At 44.3% G+C, this 21,596-nt stretch overlaps 1 protein-coding gene across 5 annotated transcripts in view; it reads right to left on the minus strand.

Annotated features, from left to right (window-relative positions):
* Positions 1–6,336: 6,336 nt before the first annotated feature.
* B4GALT4 (beta-1,4-galactosyltransferase 4) overlaps positions 6,337–21,596 on the minus strand; it is a 30,133-nt gene continuing 14,873 nt past the window's right edge. For all 5 annotated transcript variants that reach the window (XM_087818173.1, XM_087818172.1, XM_016199888.2 and 2 more), the window contains exons 3-7: positions 20,367–20,599; positions 17,465–17,652; positions 12,983–13,105; positions 10,898–11,002; positions 6,337–7,470 (exon numbers count right to left, since the gene is read on the minus strand). In XM_087818173.1, the coding sequence (XP_087674299.1) occupies positions 7,338–7,470; positions 10,898–11,002; positions 12,983–13,105; positions 17,465–17,652; positions 20,367–20,599 (782 nt within the window). In that variant the 3' untranslated portion in view covers positions 6,337–7,337. The remainder of the gene's footprint in view (positions 7,471–10,897; positions 11,003–12,982; positions 13,106–17,464; positions 17,653–20,366; positions 20,600–21,596) is intronic.

The raw sequence follows: 21,596 nt of genomic DNA on the forward strand, positions 1-21,596 counted from the left end.
TCTTGCTACGCTTAAGCCCAGAGCGCTAATGGAGCTGTTGCTCCTCAAGTCTTTTTCCTCCTGGGCCTGGAAGCAGTGGAAGCATCTCTGACTCCAACTACCCAGAGTCTCCTGTGAAGAAAATGTACCTGTCACTTCAGGGTCCTCCTCCCAGCCGACACAGTCCCAAGGAGTGCCCCAGTACCACACCCCTGACCGGGTTCCTGTGAGTTAGGCTGCGCCCTGGGAGAGGGAGAGACCAGAGAGGAGCGTGGGGCAGCCTCTGCTGTGCACCTGAGGCGGCAGCCTGATCCGTGATTCCCAGGACAGGGGGCTAAAGGCTTATGTCCTGACACACATCCAGCTTGTCCTGCCCTGTCTCACCTTATCTTCCAGGCCAGAGCCTGAATGTCAAGAAAAATGACACCTGCGGTTGGCTGAGAAGGTTGTCCGGGGTCTTTCAGAAGAGGGGAGGGGAGAGAAGAAACTTACTCTGGGCAAAGCTTTGAAATGCCTGTCTCCCACCCCCCTTTCCATTCTCTCTCCTGGGTTCTGGTGCCCTTTCTTGCAGCGCTAACTAGGTTTTCCATTGTCCTCAGGCTCTCCACTGGCTGAGCAAATCCTGCCCACTCCTGCCTTCCCTCCAGGGCTTCATGCTTCACATGCAAAATTCTATCCTTCTTGTGACTGGATCTCAGCTAGGTTAAGATAAAACCATTTTTGAAAACTAATTCATACTAAGGGGTGATTGACAACTAGTCCCCACTCTCTTCATCTTCTCTACAGGTTTTTCCTTGATAACTGAAATTGATCTCTAGTTGGTGGAATCCTAGGCAGCCATGTGAGGTAAGGTGGTCCACCTGCTGCTCCTTAAATCTTACCACCTACCTTCTCTACCGAGAAGTGACTAGAAAGAGAATGAGTCTTCCGTTAGCAGCTGCCCAACCTCCCTCCAGCCAGCATCCTACATGGAGCCTTAGCCTCATCCTTCAGAGAAGGTGCCAGTTCCACTGTAGATGTATGCGGGCAGGCTCTGCTTCTCCCAAAGACAATGAGGCCCTGAATTCAGGTACCCACTGTGTCTAGGCCACCAACGCTTAGGGAGAACACACCTTTCAGCTAAGACAGGCCCAGCCTGAGGATTCTCCTACAAAAGGTCCAGCCATTCAGGACTTCTGTGCTTCCTGCCATAGAGCCTTCAGTTGAGCCTTAGGGCAGCTTCCTGCTTCCATCCCCCTCTGTCTTCCCTGGAAGCCCAGCCTCCCCCCGTTTCCTTCTGGCATCTGACACTCCTTGAAGGGAGATTCACAGTGAGACCCAAACGAGTGTTCAGGGTGAGGCCCAGGCCCAGCCTCACCGAAGATACCTCCAGCCCCACCAGACCAGGGAGGGGGAAGAGAGCAGGAGAGCCTGGCTGCTGGCAGGTTGCTGGACTTAAGGCAGGCCCAGACAAAGCCATCTTATGAAACTTGGACTTCTCCAACAGTCTGTCCACCTGCGTATCAAGTGGGCAAGGAAAACTTATTACCTAACACCAGAAATGTGTCAGACTAACTTTGGGCAGGTTTTCCCTGATTGTAACACCAGCGGGTCATTCGGTTGGCCCTTTGCTCCCCAGCTTGCTACGCAGGCTCCTGGCAAGCTGTTTACACTGAACATTGGAAAACCTGCTGCTCATATATATTATCAGCTCTGTAGCTTTTTCCCCATCAGCTGGAATCAATAAGAACTGCTTCTATTCTGAGCAGCAGATCAGGTACTCTCTGGATACCCATAAAGAAAAGAAGGAATAATAATAGTCATGTGAATTTGAAAATCTAATCTCCTCTCACAAGCTGGGCTATGGTTGAGGAACTGGAAACTGAGCTGGTTTCTCATTTCTATTGACTGAACAATTTCTTTTCTCCTTCTGTATCTAGTATTTCCTCCAGTTTCTCTTCCCTCTTCATCTCACCCAGATCCTTATCACATCCTATATGTGAGATGAAATCAAAGAAGAAAGCCAGAGGAGGCTATTTGTAAGCTACTGAATTTGCTTTCATGTGTAATGTTTTTATAAGGCTCAAGTGGCCATATCCAATGAGGAAATCCAAAAACATTTGGAGAAAGGCAGCATTCCTGAGAAATTCATAATTCCTAGACCCTTCTCCAACCAACCTTCCCTCCCCAGCACCCCACTAACTCCCAACACACACACACACACACACACACACTTGAAGGAGACAAACAGCCAAATCCTGAGGTTAAAGAGAAATGGTGCCATCATGCCCTGCTTTCTAGTGGCCTCTACTCTGAGTTCTTCTTGCAAAAGAAAAAAGGAAGAGCCCCTGACATTCAGAAGCTGGCCTGGCACCCACAACCAGGACCTGCTGCTCTATTAGACGTAAACAATGTCATAGAATCCCAACCTCAGATAAGGTTCCTCTGTGACCAAGATAAAACGGGGCAAAGCAAGGCCACTTCATAATTCTCTCTAAGCACAGACAAAAACAAGGTCACTGTGCCCCCCACAAAATGCCACACACCCTTTCTGGGCTAAAGTGAGTGGCTGCTACATGTTTACCTGTTACAGCTCTGTTTTCCTACTAGTCCCTCCCTATGGATAAAATGTATTGAGATGCACAGCTCTGACTATCGCATACAGAGCCCGCCTCGCTTCCTCAGACCCCTCCCCCCCACCAATGGCCTGACCCAAGCCCAAATGCTAGCGTAGGTTCTAGCTCCCTTTTCCTGAGACACTTCATTGTTCCCCATGGTATGTGATATGTTCTCACTCACTGCAATGAGTCATAATCCCAATTTATTTATCTGCAGATGTGTTCCTGGGGGTCTTTGTTTGAAGGACATGACACTGCAATTGCCCTTCCTTATTTCCTCTCTTTGTGTATTTGTTGTCTGTTACCATGAAGCGGTTAAGAACATGAATTTTGGAGTCAAATACCTGGCTCCAAATCCCAGCTCTGCATGACTTTGGCAGGTGACTTGGCCTCTCAGAAACTGCTTCAGGAAAACATGTCTATCCTCACACGGAGCCGAGAGGATGCAGCAAGATATGCAAAGCGTGCGCTGGAATGGCTAACAGCCTGGAAGGGACACCAGCAGGAAATTATACCATAAATCTGGTCTGAAGAACTCTGCTTGGCCCATAATCACTGAGAACATGCCAACTAATGTCATCTTGCTTCAATTTATTGCAATAAGTTTAACGACCAAATATACTGGTCCAAATTAATTGGCCCTCAAACAATAGTTATGAGGAATAGCTTTTCAGCAAAACTCCTACTTGATAGTGGAAGAATGTACCAGGGTCATGAAGATAAGGCGTTTTAATGGATACATCTCAAGGTCTGTGTTGCTGGTTTTTAATTCTCACCCGAGGATATGTTTTTATTGATTTTTAGAAAGAGAGGGAAGGAGAGAGAGAGAAACACTGATCGGTTGCCTCCTGCACACGCCCTGACTGGGGACTGAACTCACAACCCTTCGGTGTCCAGGATGATGCTCCAACCAACTGAGCCCCCCGCCAGGGCTCTGTGTACTATTTTTTAGCTATAAATAAGATCTCTGCCCATGCTGCCTTCACAGAAAAATCTCATAATCTCCTGACAAGGTGATATTCTGAGGGGAAAAGAAAACAACAAAAGATACTAGAGTCAAGAGAGACCTGGGTTCAAGTCTCATCTCTTCTGACTTTGGGAAGTTACTTAACTTGAATGTGTTTTCTCTTTGCAGTATGTATATTCCTACAGGGCTATTGGAAAGTTAAAATACAAAACACAGGGATATTAACTAACAAGAAGCAAGCATTCAATTATTATTATGCCCCACCGTTCACCAGCCTCTCCCCCAAGGTCCAAAATTACACACACACACACACACACACACACACACAAGGTTCACTTTTACTTGCACTTTCACTTCAATAGCTGTCAATGGAGCAATGGAGCCTTTGCTTGTACAAGCAGCTTCCTGGGATGGGACCTCTCTGCTACCTCCGCGAATACTTTCGAAACCTACCAGGCCCTCTCAGCAGGTACAGGATGGTCTTCAGGGTACTAAAGCCAATCAAGGAGGCAGTAGCTTAAATACACAAGGGACTAAGGAATAGACTTTTTAAAAGAAGTTTTGTAATGTGATTGGCAAAAACTAAATTATGAAATATACCTGACTATGCTCCATCCTGTGGGACATGTTAAAGGCCTTTGACAGGGACTGAGTATGTATAGGACTTGGGGAAAGTGGAGGTTTCGAGTCTGGCAGAAAATGTTTCATCTCACCCAAGAGTCATTCACAGAGCATTTTTGGGCCCCCAGGAAACCTGCCTGATAGAAGATTGAGTGGAAGGGAGGGTGCTAAGGGCAAAAAAACCCAGGGAGAATGTCTGGGAAAGAGCTGAGAGAGACCAAATGAGAATGGAACATACTGTTTAGGGTCCAGAAGATACCAACCTTCTCTAGGAGCTAGGACAGGGATATAGCTTCAGGAAAACTACCCAAAGAATGAGAGAAGCCTGGCTGGGCCTGGCTCAGCAGTTGAGTGTTGACCTAGGATCCAGGTGATCGGGGTTCGATTCCCGGTCAGGGCACATGCCCAGGTTGTGGGCTTGATCAATGACTCTCATCATTGATATTTCTATCTCTCTCTCTCTCCCTCTCCTTTCCTCTCTCTGAAATCAATAAAGCTATATTTAAAAAAAAAAAAAAAAATGAGAGAAGCCCAGATGAGGGAATTATTATATAATGATCTTGTAGTCAAGAGACCTGAGTTTGTGCCCTGAGTCTGCCACTTACTAATTGTGAGATGTCTGGCAAGTCCCCCACCTGTTTTTAACTTCCACTTCCTCATCTAGCCTACTTCTCTCAAGATTCAGCAGGATCCATAGAGTACATGTAAAAGCAATACAAGCCATCGAGTGCTATGAGTGGTAGTATAAGAAAAAAAAACAATAAAAACTTTAAAGTAGCCCAGTCTTCATGCTAAGTCCAAACAGACTGCACCCATATAATCCTTAGCAGTTATGGTAGGCATACCTACAACATTCAAAAAACGTGGCCTCTTAGTGGCAGTTGAAAATGAAAAATACACAGGGCAGGAATTGGGGGGGAAGCTCTGCTCCTTGGAGACCAAACTCCCCTGCCCAGCTGTGATAAAAGAGCAGCCGCAGGCCTCCAGCCTGTCCCGGGGCTCCGACTCCCACTGCAGGGCAAGTGGCACAGGGGGAAATAAAGGTCTTAAAAAATTATCTTCCACCTCAAGAAGTTTCATAATGAGTCACTTAAATGACTTGTACATTATCTTGGTTGAAAGAATTATCTGAAGAATAGTGATAGGCATAGTACAGTGATTACTAACATTTAAAAAATGCAGGTGCCTTGTTTCAGCTGAAAATGCACAGGGAGTTTCCACATAGTAGTAACTGTATTTCACTTCCATTGAGTGAGAAATGGGGTTCTCGGATATGGACCCTCAAATTCCTTACACACATTTTTATCTTGCTTTACCCTCAACCACGGCCAGGGACCCACAGCCTCCAGACTGGGGACCCCTAGATTGGCCATCAGCCATCACAATAGTTCAGTCTGTGTGTTATGATAATTAAGAAAATTGGAACAGAATGCTAAAGAAAAATTCTGCAGAAAAGAGAGAAGAGCAAGAGGGGGAAAACACGAAAATCCTCATTCTTTCTGTGCTAATAAAAACAAAACAAAACACTTTTACTTGTTCCTACTGAGTTAAAGGTAAACCAGGCCAGCCCTAGGTAAACCTATCATGTCTATAAAGTGTATTTTCCTGTCAAATTCTCCTTCCCCGCTTGGGTGGTGGCTGCTGTCTTTCTTGGGAGCCCCCTTCCCTCCCTCTCCCTGTTTGGGAAGGATTATTAGTTTCGCTTTTTGGCTGGCACTCATTCATGCTCCAGTTTAACAGTGTCATATAATAACGACGACTTGAGAGACCCTGGAGCACAGTTGCATAATACTTGCTTAAGAACATCAACATCTACATTATTTATGTGCCCACTTACCTATGAAAAACAAATACTTTTCTTCCTGTTGACTCAGTATCTATTTCCTATTACCTTCCTTAGATTATCCCCCCACGTCCCCACCCCTCCCCAGGAAATTCAGCAGCACCTGTGGCTTCTCTCCCAAATCACTGCCACTACTAAAGTCCCTGCCATGAGCCCACCTTCCTTCCAAATGAAAGGCTTTCCAAACTCTGGGCTCCCCCCCTCCTGTCCTATAACCAACCAGGTGTGCCCCTTAGGCCAGCCCTGTTGTATCCATCACTGATCACGAGAAAGGAACAGGCACAAGGCGATGAAGGGAACAAAACCACGCGGTGGCCCAGGAAACTAGACACAGAGGCACCCGCCTGGAGCTGCTTATACAAGGTGGCTGTACTCGGGAAGAACAGAAGAGAGGAACAGAGATGAAGAACAGAAGGAGTGGGAGGTCTGGTCTCCTTTGTTTTGTTTTTAAGCTGTTTGGGATTAGGGATACTGAAATAAACACATCCGTAGGCCTCATACAACAGTAAAAAACAAGATTGGGCACCCAAAGGTTTTTTTATATTTTACTGCAGAGGTATTTCCAATGTATTATTAGTTACTATGTAATCTGCAAACTGCTAATTCAAATGCTACATGTACAAAATCATTTTACAAAAATGATTTAAAAAGTAGTAGACAATGCGTTTTCTGCCGGGGTCTTCCTGGAAGGCGTGTCCGGGCAGGTGACACCACCTGCACAGCATTAGCAGCAGCCAGCACAACCAGGCTGCCTCTCCATCTGGCACTGCCCTCCCACCACCTCTTCAATTCACAGATTGGCTGCATCTTGGTTCTCCAACTCTCTCCCCTCTTCTGCTGCTGTCTTCTCATGTGGGACCCACCTCTTCACAGATGACCATGCAGGATAAATGAGTAAGAGAAATACATCTTCGTACCTTTCTCCCTCCGAGAACAATTCTGGTTCTCCGTGATATTCACCAATCTTATTTCCTGTGGCCTTTTTCATCCCACAATGTATCACTTCAAACTTAAATAAATCTCCTTCAATTAGTGTTCTCAAGTAGCCTGCATGATATCTTTTGAGTCTTCCTTTCATATTCAGTCCTTCGAGTATCCGTATTACAATATTTTAACCTTCATGATCAAAACAACTAAGAAAGCTGTTTTGTTACAGCTGTTTTACATTCCATCTTACCAGGAACTCTACTAAGAAAATACAAAAAGGAAAAGTTCAGCTTGGTAATTAGCTGTAACAAGTTCTTAATGTGTGCTACTAGGGGAAGTCTCTAGGCCAAAACTATTGCAATCAAATATTCAGCTCTTCCGAACATCACCAGACAATCCAGGGTCATGGGTTAGACCAGAAATCCACTGTGATGTTGATATATAAAGGATTGTAATCCACAGACAGTAATTTATAAACACAACTGCTCAGCCCATCTGTTCTCCAGACTCGTGACACCTGATGTAAGAGCTTCATCCTAAAGATAAAAAGAACAAATGTGAAGGGTAAGACAAGAATTTAACATGTATTTCCATTGCTTTTTGCCTTGCCACAAAATTTAGCAAAAGCATCTTGGTAAATTATTATACCTGTTGGGTTTCTTATTGCAAAAATGTTTATTTTCCCCATCTAAGGTAACAGGCACCAATGACAGCCATGTGTTCATGTGCCAGACCTCATGTGAGACCCTGGAGACCAATGATGGAAAGTGCCATATAATAATGACACTTGCATGTGGCGAGTGCCAGGTCTACAGGACAGAAGGACATATAGTTAACACTGATATGATGTGATATGTGTCATCCACTGCTAACAGGTCCTTGGATAGGCTTCAGGGGCTCTATGAATCCTCCAACGTTATTGGGGAAACTGTCTGTATGAAGGGAGGATACACAGCTCTCCCAACAGTCTCAAATAAAGTTAGAATGTACATAGAGAAGAATGAATTAAGGGTGCCTCACTTCATGACGGAGCCTGGAGAAGGATCGGAGAGAAGGAAAATTTGAATGAGGCTTAAAAGAGGAGGAACTCACTAAGTGAAGAAGGTGAGGGAAAGGATACGCAGGAAGAGAAACCACCTTGTGCAAGACACACTCACATGCAAAACAGCAGAATGCATCTGAAGGAGAAGTAATTGTGTGGCCGGAGCCCTGGGATGTGGGTCGTGACCCGAGTTGGTCTCTAAGAGCCCACCAGTGAAAAGCAATCCATTTCAGTTAGAGGAACAATGTGGATGGAGGTCGGAAGCACAATGCTGAGCTAAATAAAGTCAGAGGAAGATAATACAGCAGGATTTTTCTTTTCTTTTCTTTTTTTAAAATATATCTTTATTGATTTCAGAGAGAGGAAGGGAGAGGGGGAGAGAGAGAAACATCAATGATGAGAGTCATTGATCGGCTGCCTCCTGCACACCCCCGACTGGGGATCGAGCCCACAACCTGGGCATGTGCTGTTACAGGGGAATCAAACCATGATCTCCTGGATCCCAGGTCAATGCTCAACCGCTGAGCCACGCCCAGCCAGGCCAGCAGGATTTCTTTCATGTAAAATAGAAAAACATGCAAACTAAACAATACAAATATATGGGAAAACAAGAAAACCGAGAAATGGCACAACTAATTATAATGATCCCAAATTATCAAGAAATTTCAGGAAATTGTTGCCTCTCAACGTGGGAGGGGGGCAGATAAGAAATTAGGAAGGGCCACACAGGTAACAGACATAAATTGGGTGGGGGACACCACCAGTGTTCATGGTATCAAGAATCTTCAGATTTTTCATATAATTTGTAAGTATTCTTTTTTGTCTACTCAATAATTATTTTTTAGCCTGGCTGGGCGTGGCTCAGCGGTTGAGCATCGACCTAGGATCCAGGTGATCGGGGTTCGATTCCCGGTCAGGGCACATGCCCAGGTTGTGGGCTTGATCAATGACTCTCATCATTGATGTTTCTGTCTCTCTCCCTCTCCTTTCCTCTCGCTGAAATCAATAAAGATATATTTTTTTAAAATAATAATTATTATTTTTTATTTAAAGAGTAAAGTGCATACCTATGGACAGAGGCCAGTAAGACACATGAAAAACAGAAATAGTTGTTTTGTTAAAGTGGTAGATTCTAACAAAAGAGCTAAAAAGCCTTTTAATATTGCTTTAAAATACAGATTCTAATAAAGCCCTATAATATTTAGCTAAAAGCCCACTAATACTGTTGTAAAATGTAGACTTTAACAGAGGGCCAAAAGGCCTTCAATACTGTTTTAAAAGTTAGGGGAGCCCTGGCCGGGTGGCTCAGTTGGTTGGAGTGTCTTCCCATACACCAAAAAGGCTGTGGGCTCAATTCTCAGTCAGGGCACACACCCAGATTATGGGTTTGATCCCCAGTTGAGGGGATATGGGAGGCACCGATAGATGTTTCTCTCTCACATTGATGCTTCTTTCTCTCTCTGTCTCCCCTCCTCTCTCTCTAAAAATCAATAAAAACATATCCTCAGGTGAAGATTAAAAAAAAAGGAGGGGGGGACAGAACAAAGAAATATAGATTCTTCAGTCATAGCCCCATAAAGAACTGGCTTATCTGTCAGGATTCCTTAGTGGAAGGGCTAATTCCTGGGACAGAGTACAAGGTGAGCCTAGAACAGCTCATCACACCAGATTGCAGGGAAGGAAGCCCTCAAAATCAGTGTAGTTATGTCAAAGGATTCAGGAGTCAGCATGAAGAAGATCTCATCTGCCAAAGACGAGACAAGTTGAGCACTGAAAAGAATGTTCCCTGAGGATGCCAGGGAACATCACCTCATCGTTTTGAAAAGTGAAAGAGCAATGCTGATTCTTTCCCTTTATTCTGCCTTTTTTATAAGAACGGTAACCCAGGGCACTCAAAGAGACAAAGAGGGCAAGTCCTTCCTTGTAGGAACATCTGGCTAATAGATGCAGAAGGTGTGACAAAATATCAGAATTTTGCAATCCCTAATTGAGTCATAAATTTAGGCAACAATCAGCAATGGCTGCTAAAATCATTAGGTGAGAAACTGATGGGGAACCTCACAATGAGTAGATGGGCCTGACAATACCTAACCCCACAGATCCTGATATCACAAAGACACACCCAGACATCCTGTCCTGTTGTGACACAAGAGGAGGTACATGGCACCATCCAGGAAGTGTTCTTGCCCCAAAATAGTACTGGACTCTGTCAAATCTTAAGATCTAAGTCCCAGTTCACAAGGAAATGCAGAGGTCAGGGGCACACATTAAGTTTTACTACCGGAATGCAATTGGCAAAATCCCCAATGTAGGAAATGCCATCGGACAAATGGCTTGATTTGTTCAACAAATAAATTGCAATGGGGGGAAAAAAGAGGGGAGCAGGAATCTACGGATTAAAAGAGATTTCAGAAAGATCATCTAAACACAATGCATGGACCTTGTCTAGATCCTAATTGGAATAAAACAAGTGATTAAATTAAAGCATTTATGAGATAATCAGGGACGTCTGAACACTGACCGGATATTGATGACATTAAGAAAGTACGGTTAATTTTATTTTAGGTATGATAACGGTAGAGCGGTTCTTTTTTAAAGACTTGTTATATTTTAAAAATACATACTGAAGTTTTTACACACGAAATGCTGTGATGTCTATGATCTGCTTCTAAATAACCCAGTGGGGGAGGAGAAAGAAGTGGGAGAAAGAAGAGAGGCCATGAACTGGTAACTGCAGAAGCCAGGAATGGGGTCCAGAGGGTGCAATATCCCGCGCCTCTACTTCTGTGTCTGTTTCAAAATGACCTCAATAAAAAGCCTGGAGCACAATCAGCTGGCTCCTCTGATAGGATTCAGCAGCGTCCTTGCTGACGGAAGGGACTAAATAGGCAGCGAACCAGGCACAGGAAGCCGGGACTTACCGTTCTATATTCACCTCATTGCCTTGGTCTCTGGTGTGGAAGATCATTGTGTATTTCCCCACATCGGGCATTGGTCGGATTATTTTCATTCTATGAAGCTCAACCCTAGAAAAATAACACAGGTGGTTTTAAAAAAAAAAAAAAATCTATCTTACTTATCTACCATGAGGCACTTAAAAAGGATCATTTGCAAAAATGTATATACAGGTACACACACATAAATAGTCACACAGAGCTTGATTATTTGGGTTTGTTTTTTTTAAAAAAAGAATTTTCTTATAATGTTGGGCTTCGGGCACTAAATCCATCAGAGAATCACATTTAACATTTACTTTTGGAATACAAAGGAGATATGTCAATTTATAGTTTGTTATTTTCCAAAAACAACTGAGAAAGTACATTTTAAAACATCATGATGTAAGGTATATAAATGTAAATCACTATGTTGTACACCTGGAATTAATATAATATTGTATGTCAACTGTAATTGAAAAATAAATTGTAAAATATTATGATGAATAAGAGAATCAAGTCCCTTAGGATCCCTAGTTTACTTAGTGCTTCCTTCTTTTTAACAAAGAAAGTGATGATCGTTTAAGGTCACAAGCTTTAAAGCCCATGAACCTCAGTTCAAATCTAGACTTTGTCATTTATAATCTTGGTAAGTCGGTTCATTGTTCTGGGTCTAGGTTTCCCATCTATAAAATGCCCGGGGTGTTACAGAGTTGATCAGACAGGCTCAACTGAGAGAGTCCACAAGGAACATGCTTTGCAAACCGTAATGGGACACATAAGTGCGAAAAAGGATGGTGCCTGCTGCACAGGTGAGCAAATACATATTTAGTAAATAAATCTCAATCAATTTTTATGTTAAAACCATTTAGTTATCCATGGCATTGGTCAAGAACCACTCTGAAGGCCCTGACACTCTTATCAAACAAAAGCAAAACTTGGTGCTCCCCCTGACCTTGTAGCCAAGGAGCAGCAGGAAAAAAGACAGTGATGATATATGATCAGTGCAAAATTCTACCAACCATCCCATCTGGGCAGTAAAATGGATTTGGGGAGATGATGGATACTGTTTACCTCCAGCCTTTGCTGCTCTTGCCCTGAAATCTAGCAGGTGCGCTCTGCCCACTTCATCAGCCCTGGCCACACAGGCCTTGAAGAGCAGTTGCCCGTCACATGGCCACACATGGCCATTCTATGCAGACTTTGGTCAGGGAAACCCCTCCCCTCCTGCCAGAAACACCCCAGAGACTCTCAGCCTACACAAGGGAACAAGATGAGCAGGAAGCTCTGGCTTCTTTATGCTAAAACAAGGAAAAAGTCCTGACAGTCACATATCTATTAACTCAGAACCCCAGCTGAGAAACTTCCTTTCCAACAGACAAGAGCAGGAGGAAACGGGGTCCCCTGCTAGCCAGGGAAGACCGTGTTATTGCAAGTCTGAAGATACTGGCTGCAGTCTCTTGAATAATTACTTATTTCTGGGAGGTAGGGATACCTATCTGGCCATGAAACTCAAGTTCAGAGCAGAGAGTAGTCCCGGAACACTGAGGATAATGCCAGCAGCCCGGAGGCTGGCCTGAGAGACAGGCTCCCACAGTTTGCGGGGCTGGCGAATGCCTAAAAGAGAGGACATCGTGGCCGGCCTGCTTCGTGGAGTGCACTTCATCACAGGCTGCTGGCAATTCCTGTTCTGGGCACGGGGAATTGGGCAGGGTTCCCTGGGGTCTGAGAGAGCGCATAAGCTTATAACGAGCCCTCTGGCCACCTTCCTCAAATTGCAGCTTTTTGTTCATTGGTGAGGCCCTTCTCAGTAAGCAATACCCACTGGTAAGTCCACAGAGACCTCCATCAACACTGTGGGCCCTACGTCCATGGGCTAGGAACAGGCCACCTTCCATCATTTCCACACTCGTGGCCAAAAGCAATTTGGGGCATCCTGCCCTCCCTCCGCCCCTGCCACCCCACAGCCTCATGCCCTGCTGGGCTGGCATCTATAGGAACTGTAACACATGGGTTTCCAGAGCCATCGCTGACGGCAGGGCCCCGTGAAGGCGACCCGTTCCTGTTGTTCACCTGAGTCTGAGGTCATCGTCTTCGCCTCCCCAGCCCCAGTAGTTGTTAGAGAATCCATTCACCTTGAAAAACTGCTCTCTCCTTAGGGCAGTGACGCCCCCAAAATATCCATTGTAACGCAACCTGGAGCAGAAGAGAGGAGAGAGAAGGTAAGAACGTTAGCACAAAGCCTTCTTGTTCTCCACAGACACTTGAGAAGTCTCTGAGTCAGGGCTGGCATTCTAGGACCACCCTGAACGCCACGCACTCCGCCCATCCGTTCCAGCTGGGCACCCGCCTCCCAACACCCCTGGCCTTGCTCAGGCCCGCATTCCTGTCTAGACAAGTGCTCGCATCTCCTCGCTAAGCAAGGTGCCACCCACCTGTTCTTGTTAATGTTCAATGTCTGTGTGCAGAGGTCTACAGAGGTACCTATAAGTCTGCACCACAACATCAGATGTGGGTGACAGATTTCATCTCATGTGCCAATCCAAGTAATGGTCATAGCTACAGGGCACTAGGTTAAGAAGGCTGCATCCAGGTTCAGCATGAATAAGTATCCTAGAGAATATACTGTTTTTCTACTTTAACTTTTTTTGAGAGAGGTGGGTAGAGAGCAGGAAACAGCTCCCGCACACACTTGGTGTGCAAATCTCCACTTCCACACATGCAAAGTTCCATCTCAGTCTGTTTCCTGAAGAACCCAATACACTTCAACTAACCTGATGTTCCTGGTTTGAGCAATTGGGTAGAAAACAGTGTCTTTCACAAAAGGAGAGTATATGGAACAATAATTAGGTTTTGAAAGGAAGACAGTAAATTATGTTTTGGATAAGTGGAATCTGAGATACCCCTGGGGCTTTTGCCAGCGGTCAAAAAGATATGAGGTCCAAGCTCAAAAGAGAAGAGAGGCTAAAGATACAGCAGTGGAAATAAGCTGTCAAGAGGCGGTACTTGGAGGGCCGGAGCAGGAGAAATACACTGCCAAGGACAATATAGCACGTGAGAAGAGGGCAGAAAGTGGAGCCATGGGGACACCCACAAGGAAAGGGGAAAAGAGAAGAGATCAGAAGGGACCAGTGAGAGGGTGCCTCCCAGTCACACAGCCCTCTAGTGATACTGGTAGACCAATGAGCAAATCTGAGAAATAAAGATATCCCTGAAGACAAAAACGTAACAATTCAGAAATGCAAATGAAGGCAGCTTAATAACTTCAATGTGACTGAATAAAAGGATGTGAATATATAAAGGATTTCTAACTTTAATGAATTTCCATGCAAAGTGCTCCAGGACCTATGAAATATTCTGATTTTCCAGATAAGAAAAAGAAAAAAAAAAACCAAAAGGAGAGATCAATAAACACATAGACACTTGCCATCTAACAGTTGGAGTCCCAAAAGGTAATTTGTGGTTCAACTGATTGTTTCTATGTTCTAGCACAGGGGAGGACCCTGTTTAACCCATAATGGAAACAGATTTACTCATATACCCTCAACCTAAACTTCTGGAAAATGGTGTTATTTTAACTGGAACAAACGAAAGGACATAAAGTGCTCAGAAGGCAGCTATTACTGCCCAAGACACCTAAGACGGTGACCTGTTGCCGTAGTTATTGGGCTTGGAGTGGGAAGGGATTCTTAACTACCTAAAGGCCAGTAGCTCCATCAGGACAGAGTAGAAGCACTGCCCAGACCTAACTTGCCAAGCACCACGGAGGGGTCACCAGGAGAAACCCAATACTGATGATCTGATAGTGACCTATTCAGTAACAACTGTGCACCGTGAGCAAGGCAGCTGGCCAAACACTGTAATCCCTGGGCCCTGCCCTCAGAGTTTATAGTCTAACAAGAGGTGAGCATTGTTAGGGTTCTGAGGAAGGAGATGCCACACATTGGAGGATTCGGGTAGGTAGAAAAATGGGGGACCTCTAGGTGGCCAAAACCCCATGTGGAAAAGGAAAGAGGAAGAAAAGGGCAGACAGTCTGAGCAGCACCTGGAGACCAGCTGAGCCGCAGTGAGAAGTGAAGGCAGAGAGGAGCGGGAAAGGAAGGTTACAGAACTCCACTGCTCAGTGGCCTCCTGGATGGCAAGCGTCTATGTGTTTATTGATCTTTGCTTTTAGTTTTTCTTCTCATCTGGAAACGCACAACTATTTAATTGGCCCTGGGACAGTTTTATTTCTTCTTAGAGAGCAAAAAGATTGGGCAGACGTAGTCATAAAATAACAGTAGAGTCCAGTAGAAAGCAGGCAGGTACTAGAGGAATTCTTGGCCGTATCACTTGCCACAGGCTGGTCCAGAGCTTTATCACTGACCCATGGTCAGTGGGAGAAACAAGATTGATTTCTGGCTTCATCAGAATCTGGGACCATTGGGGCAACAGTCTAACTCCTCTCTGCATAGGTGTAAAGTGAAAACATTTCTTGCACTTATCACACCCATGCGACTGTTGTGCCAATGAATAAAGCACGTGCTGATTTAAGTTCTGTGGTGCAGTGACACACAGTTACCAGCACGGAGCAGACACTTAGCTACCAGCCCCATAGCTGCCAGCTATGGAAAGATTCCACCCAAAGTAGCAAAGGTGGGGGGGGGGTGGATCATTATTAATGTATGTCTCTCCCTGGCCACAGAAGATGAGGCAATTTACATGATACATATAACAAAGCAAAATACATATACATGACAAACCAGGAACAGAGGAAAACTTAAATCAGAAAAGATTAAAGTGAGAAATATATTAGAACTCGATCTGCAAATAAAATTCTTTTCAGCTTTACAAAGGCAGAGATAGATTTGGCTCAGAACTTCTCGCATCCAGAAGAAAAGAGAGGGTACATTCAATCCCCTGATTCACATTAAGAAAACCTGCCCGTTACTCAAGGAAGACAAAGGCTTTCAGATTGTTAGTTATAAAAGAAATGTCTGGCCAGTTACAACAGCAAGTTAAAACAGTAAGATTCACACAGGGGCTGTTTTTAGAGTGAGTAGCCTCTGATGAAACCCATGATTGTGACATTGAAGTTTTATTCAAAATCAATTCCCAGCAGGAATGCCTGAGAACTCAGTTTCTTCTGGTCCAGCCTAACACAAAGATAGAATCTAGAATTCCAACAAAAGCCCTGTCCTTAAAACAATCCTGTTATCTGCACTTGGGGGGAAAAAAAATCCTGTTTGATTTAATTTCTCTACACAGATGTTTAATTATCATCTATGTCAGGGGTCCAACATACAGGTATTCTGTGCTGTAGATAGCGAAAACTTACACAATAAGTGAACAGATGGTTTGACATGCTCCTGAAAATAGCAAGGTGCCCAGCCACAATATGCTGCTTTCTCCAAAGCAGAGGTGGCTCAGAGGCCAGAAAACAAAACCTCCAGATAATGATATTCAGATCCAAAGATCAAGTTCTCCAAAGGAAAATAATCCTATGATTCTCTTCTAGAGCCCTCCCAAGGCTTGAGGCCCCACCTACACCTGCCCTCATTCAGGCACATTGCATCTTCCCCCAGCCCCAAAGCTTTTTCTCCTCCCAAAGCTTTCCTCCCTCATTACCAAGTGCTTATAGTTAAATTTGCAAAAGTTAAGTGCAAAATTGATGCAACTCCACTGTAGATGTCTCCCCACCAACACACAACAGGGAAGGGAGCCCTTTGAGGGCAGGCACTGGGCCTATTCAAATTGGTCTCATAGCCCAGAGCACAGTAAGAACTAGTAAGAACTATAGGTATGAGCCCCTGTGAATGGCAGGGCCTGGGGGCAGCTGATAGGTAAGTGTGCACACACATAAGCAAATATATAGTTACATTCATAGAGAATTTTCTTGGTCACTATTTCCTCTTGGCTGTGCTTAAATAGGTGCTGGTATAAAAATAAGGTTGAAAAGCAGCTATGCCTCTCCTGGGGGGCACAAGAAATGGGGAATGAAGACAGAAATGGGGGACCCAGCACTTCCCACAGTGGCTGTGAGAGAAGGAACTTGTCCTGGGTGTTCTGGCCCCTGTGCAGACTACTCAGTGGATACTCCCCTCCCCACTGCCCCTCAGAATCCGGAAAGATGCCACCATCTGCAAAGAGATGTCACATTCTTACAACAGAGGCCTAAAAATTGAATTAAGGGGCAGGCTTTTGTTCCTCCTAGAGGGGAAGTCAAGGGTAGACAGGTAATTACTTGATTCTGCAGTGGGCAACAGCTTGAAAAAGCTCCACTGTGTGGATGCTGCAAGTGAGGCTGGCCCTGGTTTGCAATGCCTGCATTATTTTCCCTCTCCTGTTCTTTCCCTTTTGTCTTTGGGCTCCTCTGCCAACCCTGTCTGTAGGGCTTTTTCTTAAAAGGAAAAACCTGATTTCTCGAATTCCTGTTTTGAACTTTAAGTGATATGTCATGCGCTATTTTTCCTATTTCTCATTTTCCTAAGACACTCTGGACACGACATCTCGCACAGCCTCGGTGACAGCAGGGCATGCTTCTCCAGCTCAGCAGGCCATGCACAGCCACCTTACCTGTACCCAGTGCTGTTCCTGCCCACCACCAGGTGCTTGGGCTGATCCTCACACTTGTAAAGATTCAGGTCGTTCTCGGGCACCAGGTCCACATCATGGAATATAAAGCAGTCCCAATTTTCATCCTTGAGAGCTTCTATATAGCCCACATTCAAGAGTTTGGCTCGATTAAACTTTTTACTTCCAGCCTGTAGACGGGGGAATTAAAAGTTGAAAAGCTCCTGAGACACAGTTTCACACTGTATCCCCTTCAGTTCAGATGCAGGAGCTGGCAGGAATTACTCCTGCTACACACGACTGTAACTGGACATGAAGAAGCGACAGTAGATGCAATAACAATAAGACAGTTTGTTTCTTTATGTTTCATGCATACTTAAATTCCATAACTTTAAAACATACCTTGAAATGGGGAGTTGTCATTTAATGGGTCTAGAATCTCAGTTTTACAAGATGAAAAAGTCTAGAGACTGGGTGCACAATAATATACTTAACACTACTGAACTGTACACTTAAAAATAGTTAAAGTGGTGAATTGTATGTTGTGCATAATTTACCACAATTTTTAAAAACCCATAATTTTATTTTATTATATATGTTATATGTAATATATATTTCAAATAGATATGAGGGCAATCTGGCTGCGACATCTGTCACCCAGCTGCTCGCCAGGGTTGATTCGGCTGATCTGGCTGCCTAGGCGGATGCATCCCTTCCAAAGCTGCATGCTCGGTCAGGAGGACGACGACGTTCCCCAGCAGGAAAGAGGACTGTTCTTCGGTCAAGGGTATATGAGTAGCTGCGCTCCTCTGCTGGAACCTCCAAACAAGCTCTCAAGGTCCCAAAATTTTAAAATACAAATAAAAACAACTGAAAAAAATTTAAAAGCATACCTTTATTTATTCCATGGGAAACTATAAAACCTTTCCTAAATACTAGTCAGACTGATAAGTACCACTGCTTCACTGTTCAACTCTCAACTCATGTCAGTCTTATCCTATGTAATCAATTTACATTAAGCTTCCAAGAGATATAGCTGGCCAGAAAGGATGGAGAACTCACGACCTATAAACAGAGGAGGTTATTGCTGGTATTTCTAAGCTACTTAAAAATCTCTTGGAATCACTGCAAGTAAGAGAATCCTGTTTTAATACCTAACAGCAGAAGCTAATCCCCACAGAGACTCTACAGAGAGGAATAGTCACTGGGTTAGAAAAGAACACATTTTGACCAATAACAAGACCAGAGGTACAGCACAAAAAAGATTTTACAGTATTAATTTTTTTCATGGCTGTTTGGATCAAATTCCTTCAGGATAAATTCCAGTTCAGTAAATAGTTTATTGTAACAAAAATAAAGGCAGTTCTCTCAAAAGTTACCAAGTACTTCCCTGAAAAGAATAGGACAAAGCAGACATATTTTTCTACTCATAAAAATATAGACACTGGGAGTGGCTGTCCTGAGAAGGAACTCAGAATGACTAACAATGTTAAAAACAAAAATAATTATAAAACAATATAATAATAGTAAAGTTTTGTTTCAAATATTAAAATAATAGGCATTGCCTGGCTGGGCATGGCTCGGAGGTTGAGCATCGACCTAGGATCCAGGAGATTGAGGATCGATTACCGGTCAGGGCACATGCCTGGGTTGCGGGCTCCATCCCCAATCGGGGGCGTGCAGGAGGAAGCCAATCAATGACTCTCTCATCGTTGATGTTCCTCTCTCTCTCTCTCTTTCTCTCTCTCTCTCTCTCCCTTCCTCTCTCTAAAATCAATAAAGATACATTTTTTAAAAATAATAAATAAATAATAAAATAATAGGCATATTTGCATTATAAATACACATTAATTTTCAAGAGCCCCAGTTTATTATAAAATATACATTGCAGAGCTGTATCTTCTGATGTGTCAAAAGTTTTCATAAAACAAGTATTACTGAATATAACCAATAGTAAGGATGGAATTAATAATTTTGCTAGCATTTTAAAATTTAGGATTTGAGGGGAAATTATTTGGACGGCCCAAGGCAATTTTGAAAAGCTAGTCATGGATATTTAAGTTGATGCTTTATTTTTCTTTAATTAACACCAAATAAAGACATCTTTATTTATCCACTCCACTTAGAGCTAAATTCTTCAAAAGCACCTAACACACTTACTGTGCTCCTACTAAATCATGGAAGCCAAATAAGTAAATCAAGAAAGTGAAAACAGCCCAGTCGGGCATGGCTCAGCGGTTGAGCATTGACCTAGGATCCAGGCGATTGGGGTTCGATCCCTGGTTGGGGGCGTGCAGGAGGCGGCCGATCAATGACTCTCTCATCATTGACGTTTCAATCTCTCTCCCTCCCTCTCCTTTCCACTCTCTGAAATCAATAAAGATATATTTTTTTAAAAAAGAAAGTGAAAACAAACAAAAGAGTGTTTTACATGATAAACAGTGGCAAAATTAAAGGCAGAATGGTGGAGAGGGTCATAGAACTCCATGGCTCTTAACACGCAGTAGTCCGTCAAATTCCCTGTCTAGATCCCCAGTGAGTAGCTACGCTCAGGAATGCAAAACAATTCCAACATCTAACTGTGTAGAGTACAGCAAAGGCAGAGGGAGATGTAAGGCTCTCTGGGAGAAACTGTAGGGCAGCCATTGGCTAACATGGAAGGGCTCACCACAAAACAGGCTTCCTCCAGAGGTTTATTTAAGAGGCAATAAAATTTCCCAGCTCTTAGTCTTATTACGCAACAATCTGGGACAAGAATTTCCTTCACTCCTTCAAGGATGAACCAGGCAAGAGACCTCTTCTTTAACAATTGTCTGACGTTCCTTCTCACCAAGACAGACGAAGGGCCAAGCCCCTCAGAGAGAGGGGCTCTGAGGCAGGGCCCTTGCTCTGTGCCCACGCTCACCTGGTGGATGATGTAGATGCCATACTCCAGCTGCTGTCTCTGCAAGAAGGGATGGAGGTGCTCCAGCAGGTACGTCAGGTGTCTCTCTCGGTTCCGGTGTGGAATGAGGATGGCGACCCGCTGCAGGGCCTTACATTCCTCAGGGTGATACCGGCCTCTGTGTACTTTGGGATTTTCTGCCTGCACGTCTTCCAGAGTAAGATCTGGTTTGAAAATGAGCTTGTCCTGACCTCCTACAATCAAAACAGGACACAAGAAACAAGAGTAGCTATCTCATCAAGCGTTGATAGGCTGACATGGGCTAGTACGCACGTACGCACTTAGAACATTGCCCGGCACCCAGTGAGCACTGTAGGAGTGCTAACTTTTATTATTACTATTTCAAAACCTCATTTGGTCATAAACAACAACCACAGAACCATGTGACTTGGGTTACTGGCTACAAAAGCAAGAAAATGACATATAAGAGCATTCCCTTGTGGCTGGATAACCAACTTCGGCTCTGTGATTCATCCAAAAATTAGAAATGCATTCTGTCCAGATGACTGAGGTGAAAAGCAGAGGGTAGGACTAGACTAACTTCAAATGTGCTCTATCTGCTTTTCCCTCTCAAAATTCCGAAGAAGGGTGAAGCTTCTCAAAAACTCAAGAGCATTCCATGGAATCAAGCTCATGGACAAGACCCCTTTCCCACTTCTTCCCTGAGTTCTTAGAAGCTATCCTAGCTCCCTGGAGGTAAAACAGCACAAGGATGTAGAAACTAGCCTCACTCCCTAACCCAGCAGTAGCAGGGATGTGCAACAGAGCCAGCGTTGCCCCATTGGGCCATGGTAGCAGACCTCTCCAATGGGGCATTTGCTCTGCGAGTCTGGATGCAGCCTGGCTGGATGAAACCCCAAAGTCGTCCATGGTAGCCAAGCTCATGCAAGGCTTTAAAGATCAGACCGAAGCCTCTGACCTTCCTCTCGGATCTGAATTAACAGGGAACACTGACTGGTAAGAAAGGAGGCAGAGCTCAGTTAAGGAACTGAGCCACACTTTGTTCAAACTCCATATACACTGGTCAGGCTGTAAAATCTCAAGTTGCTTGCAAGCTGTGCTCTCCTCTTCTGCGCAAAGCAATCGCAGACCCTTCCTATTATGTCATGGTGTTTTGCTCCCTGTGACCATCCCCTACCCTGGCCCTGGCTGCTAAGGCCAGGCTCTAGTGTCCATGAAGTAGTTAAAGGA

The sequence above is a fragment of the Miniopterus natalensis genome, chromosome 6 (genome assembly GCF_054644295.1).
Source record: "Miniopterus natalensis isolate mMinNat1 chromosome 6, mMinNat1.hap1, whole genome shotgun sequence".
Classification (NCBI taxonomy): Eukaryota; Metazoa; Chordata; class Mammalia; order Chiroptera; family Miniopteridae; genus Miniopterus; species Miniopterus natalensis.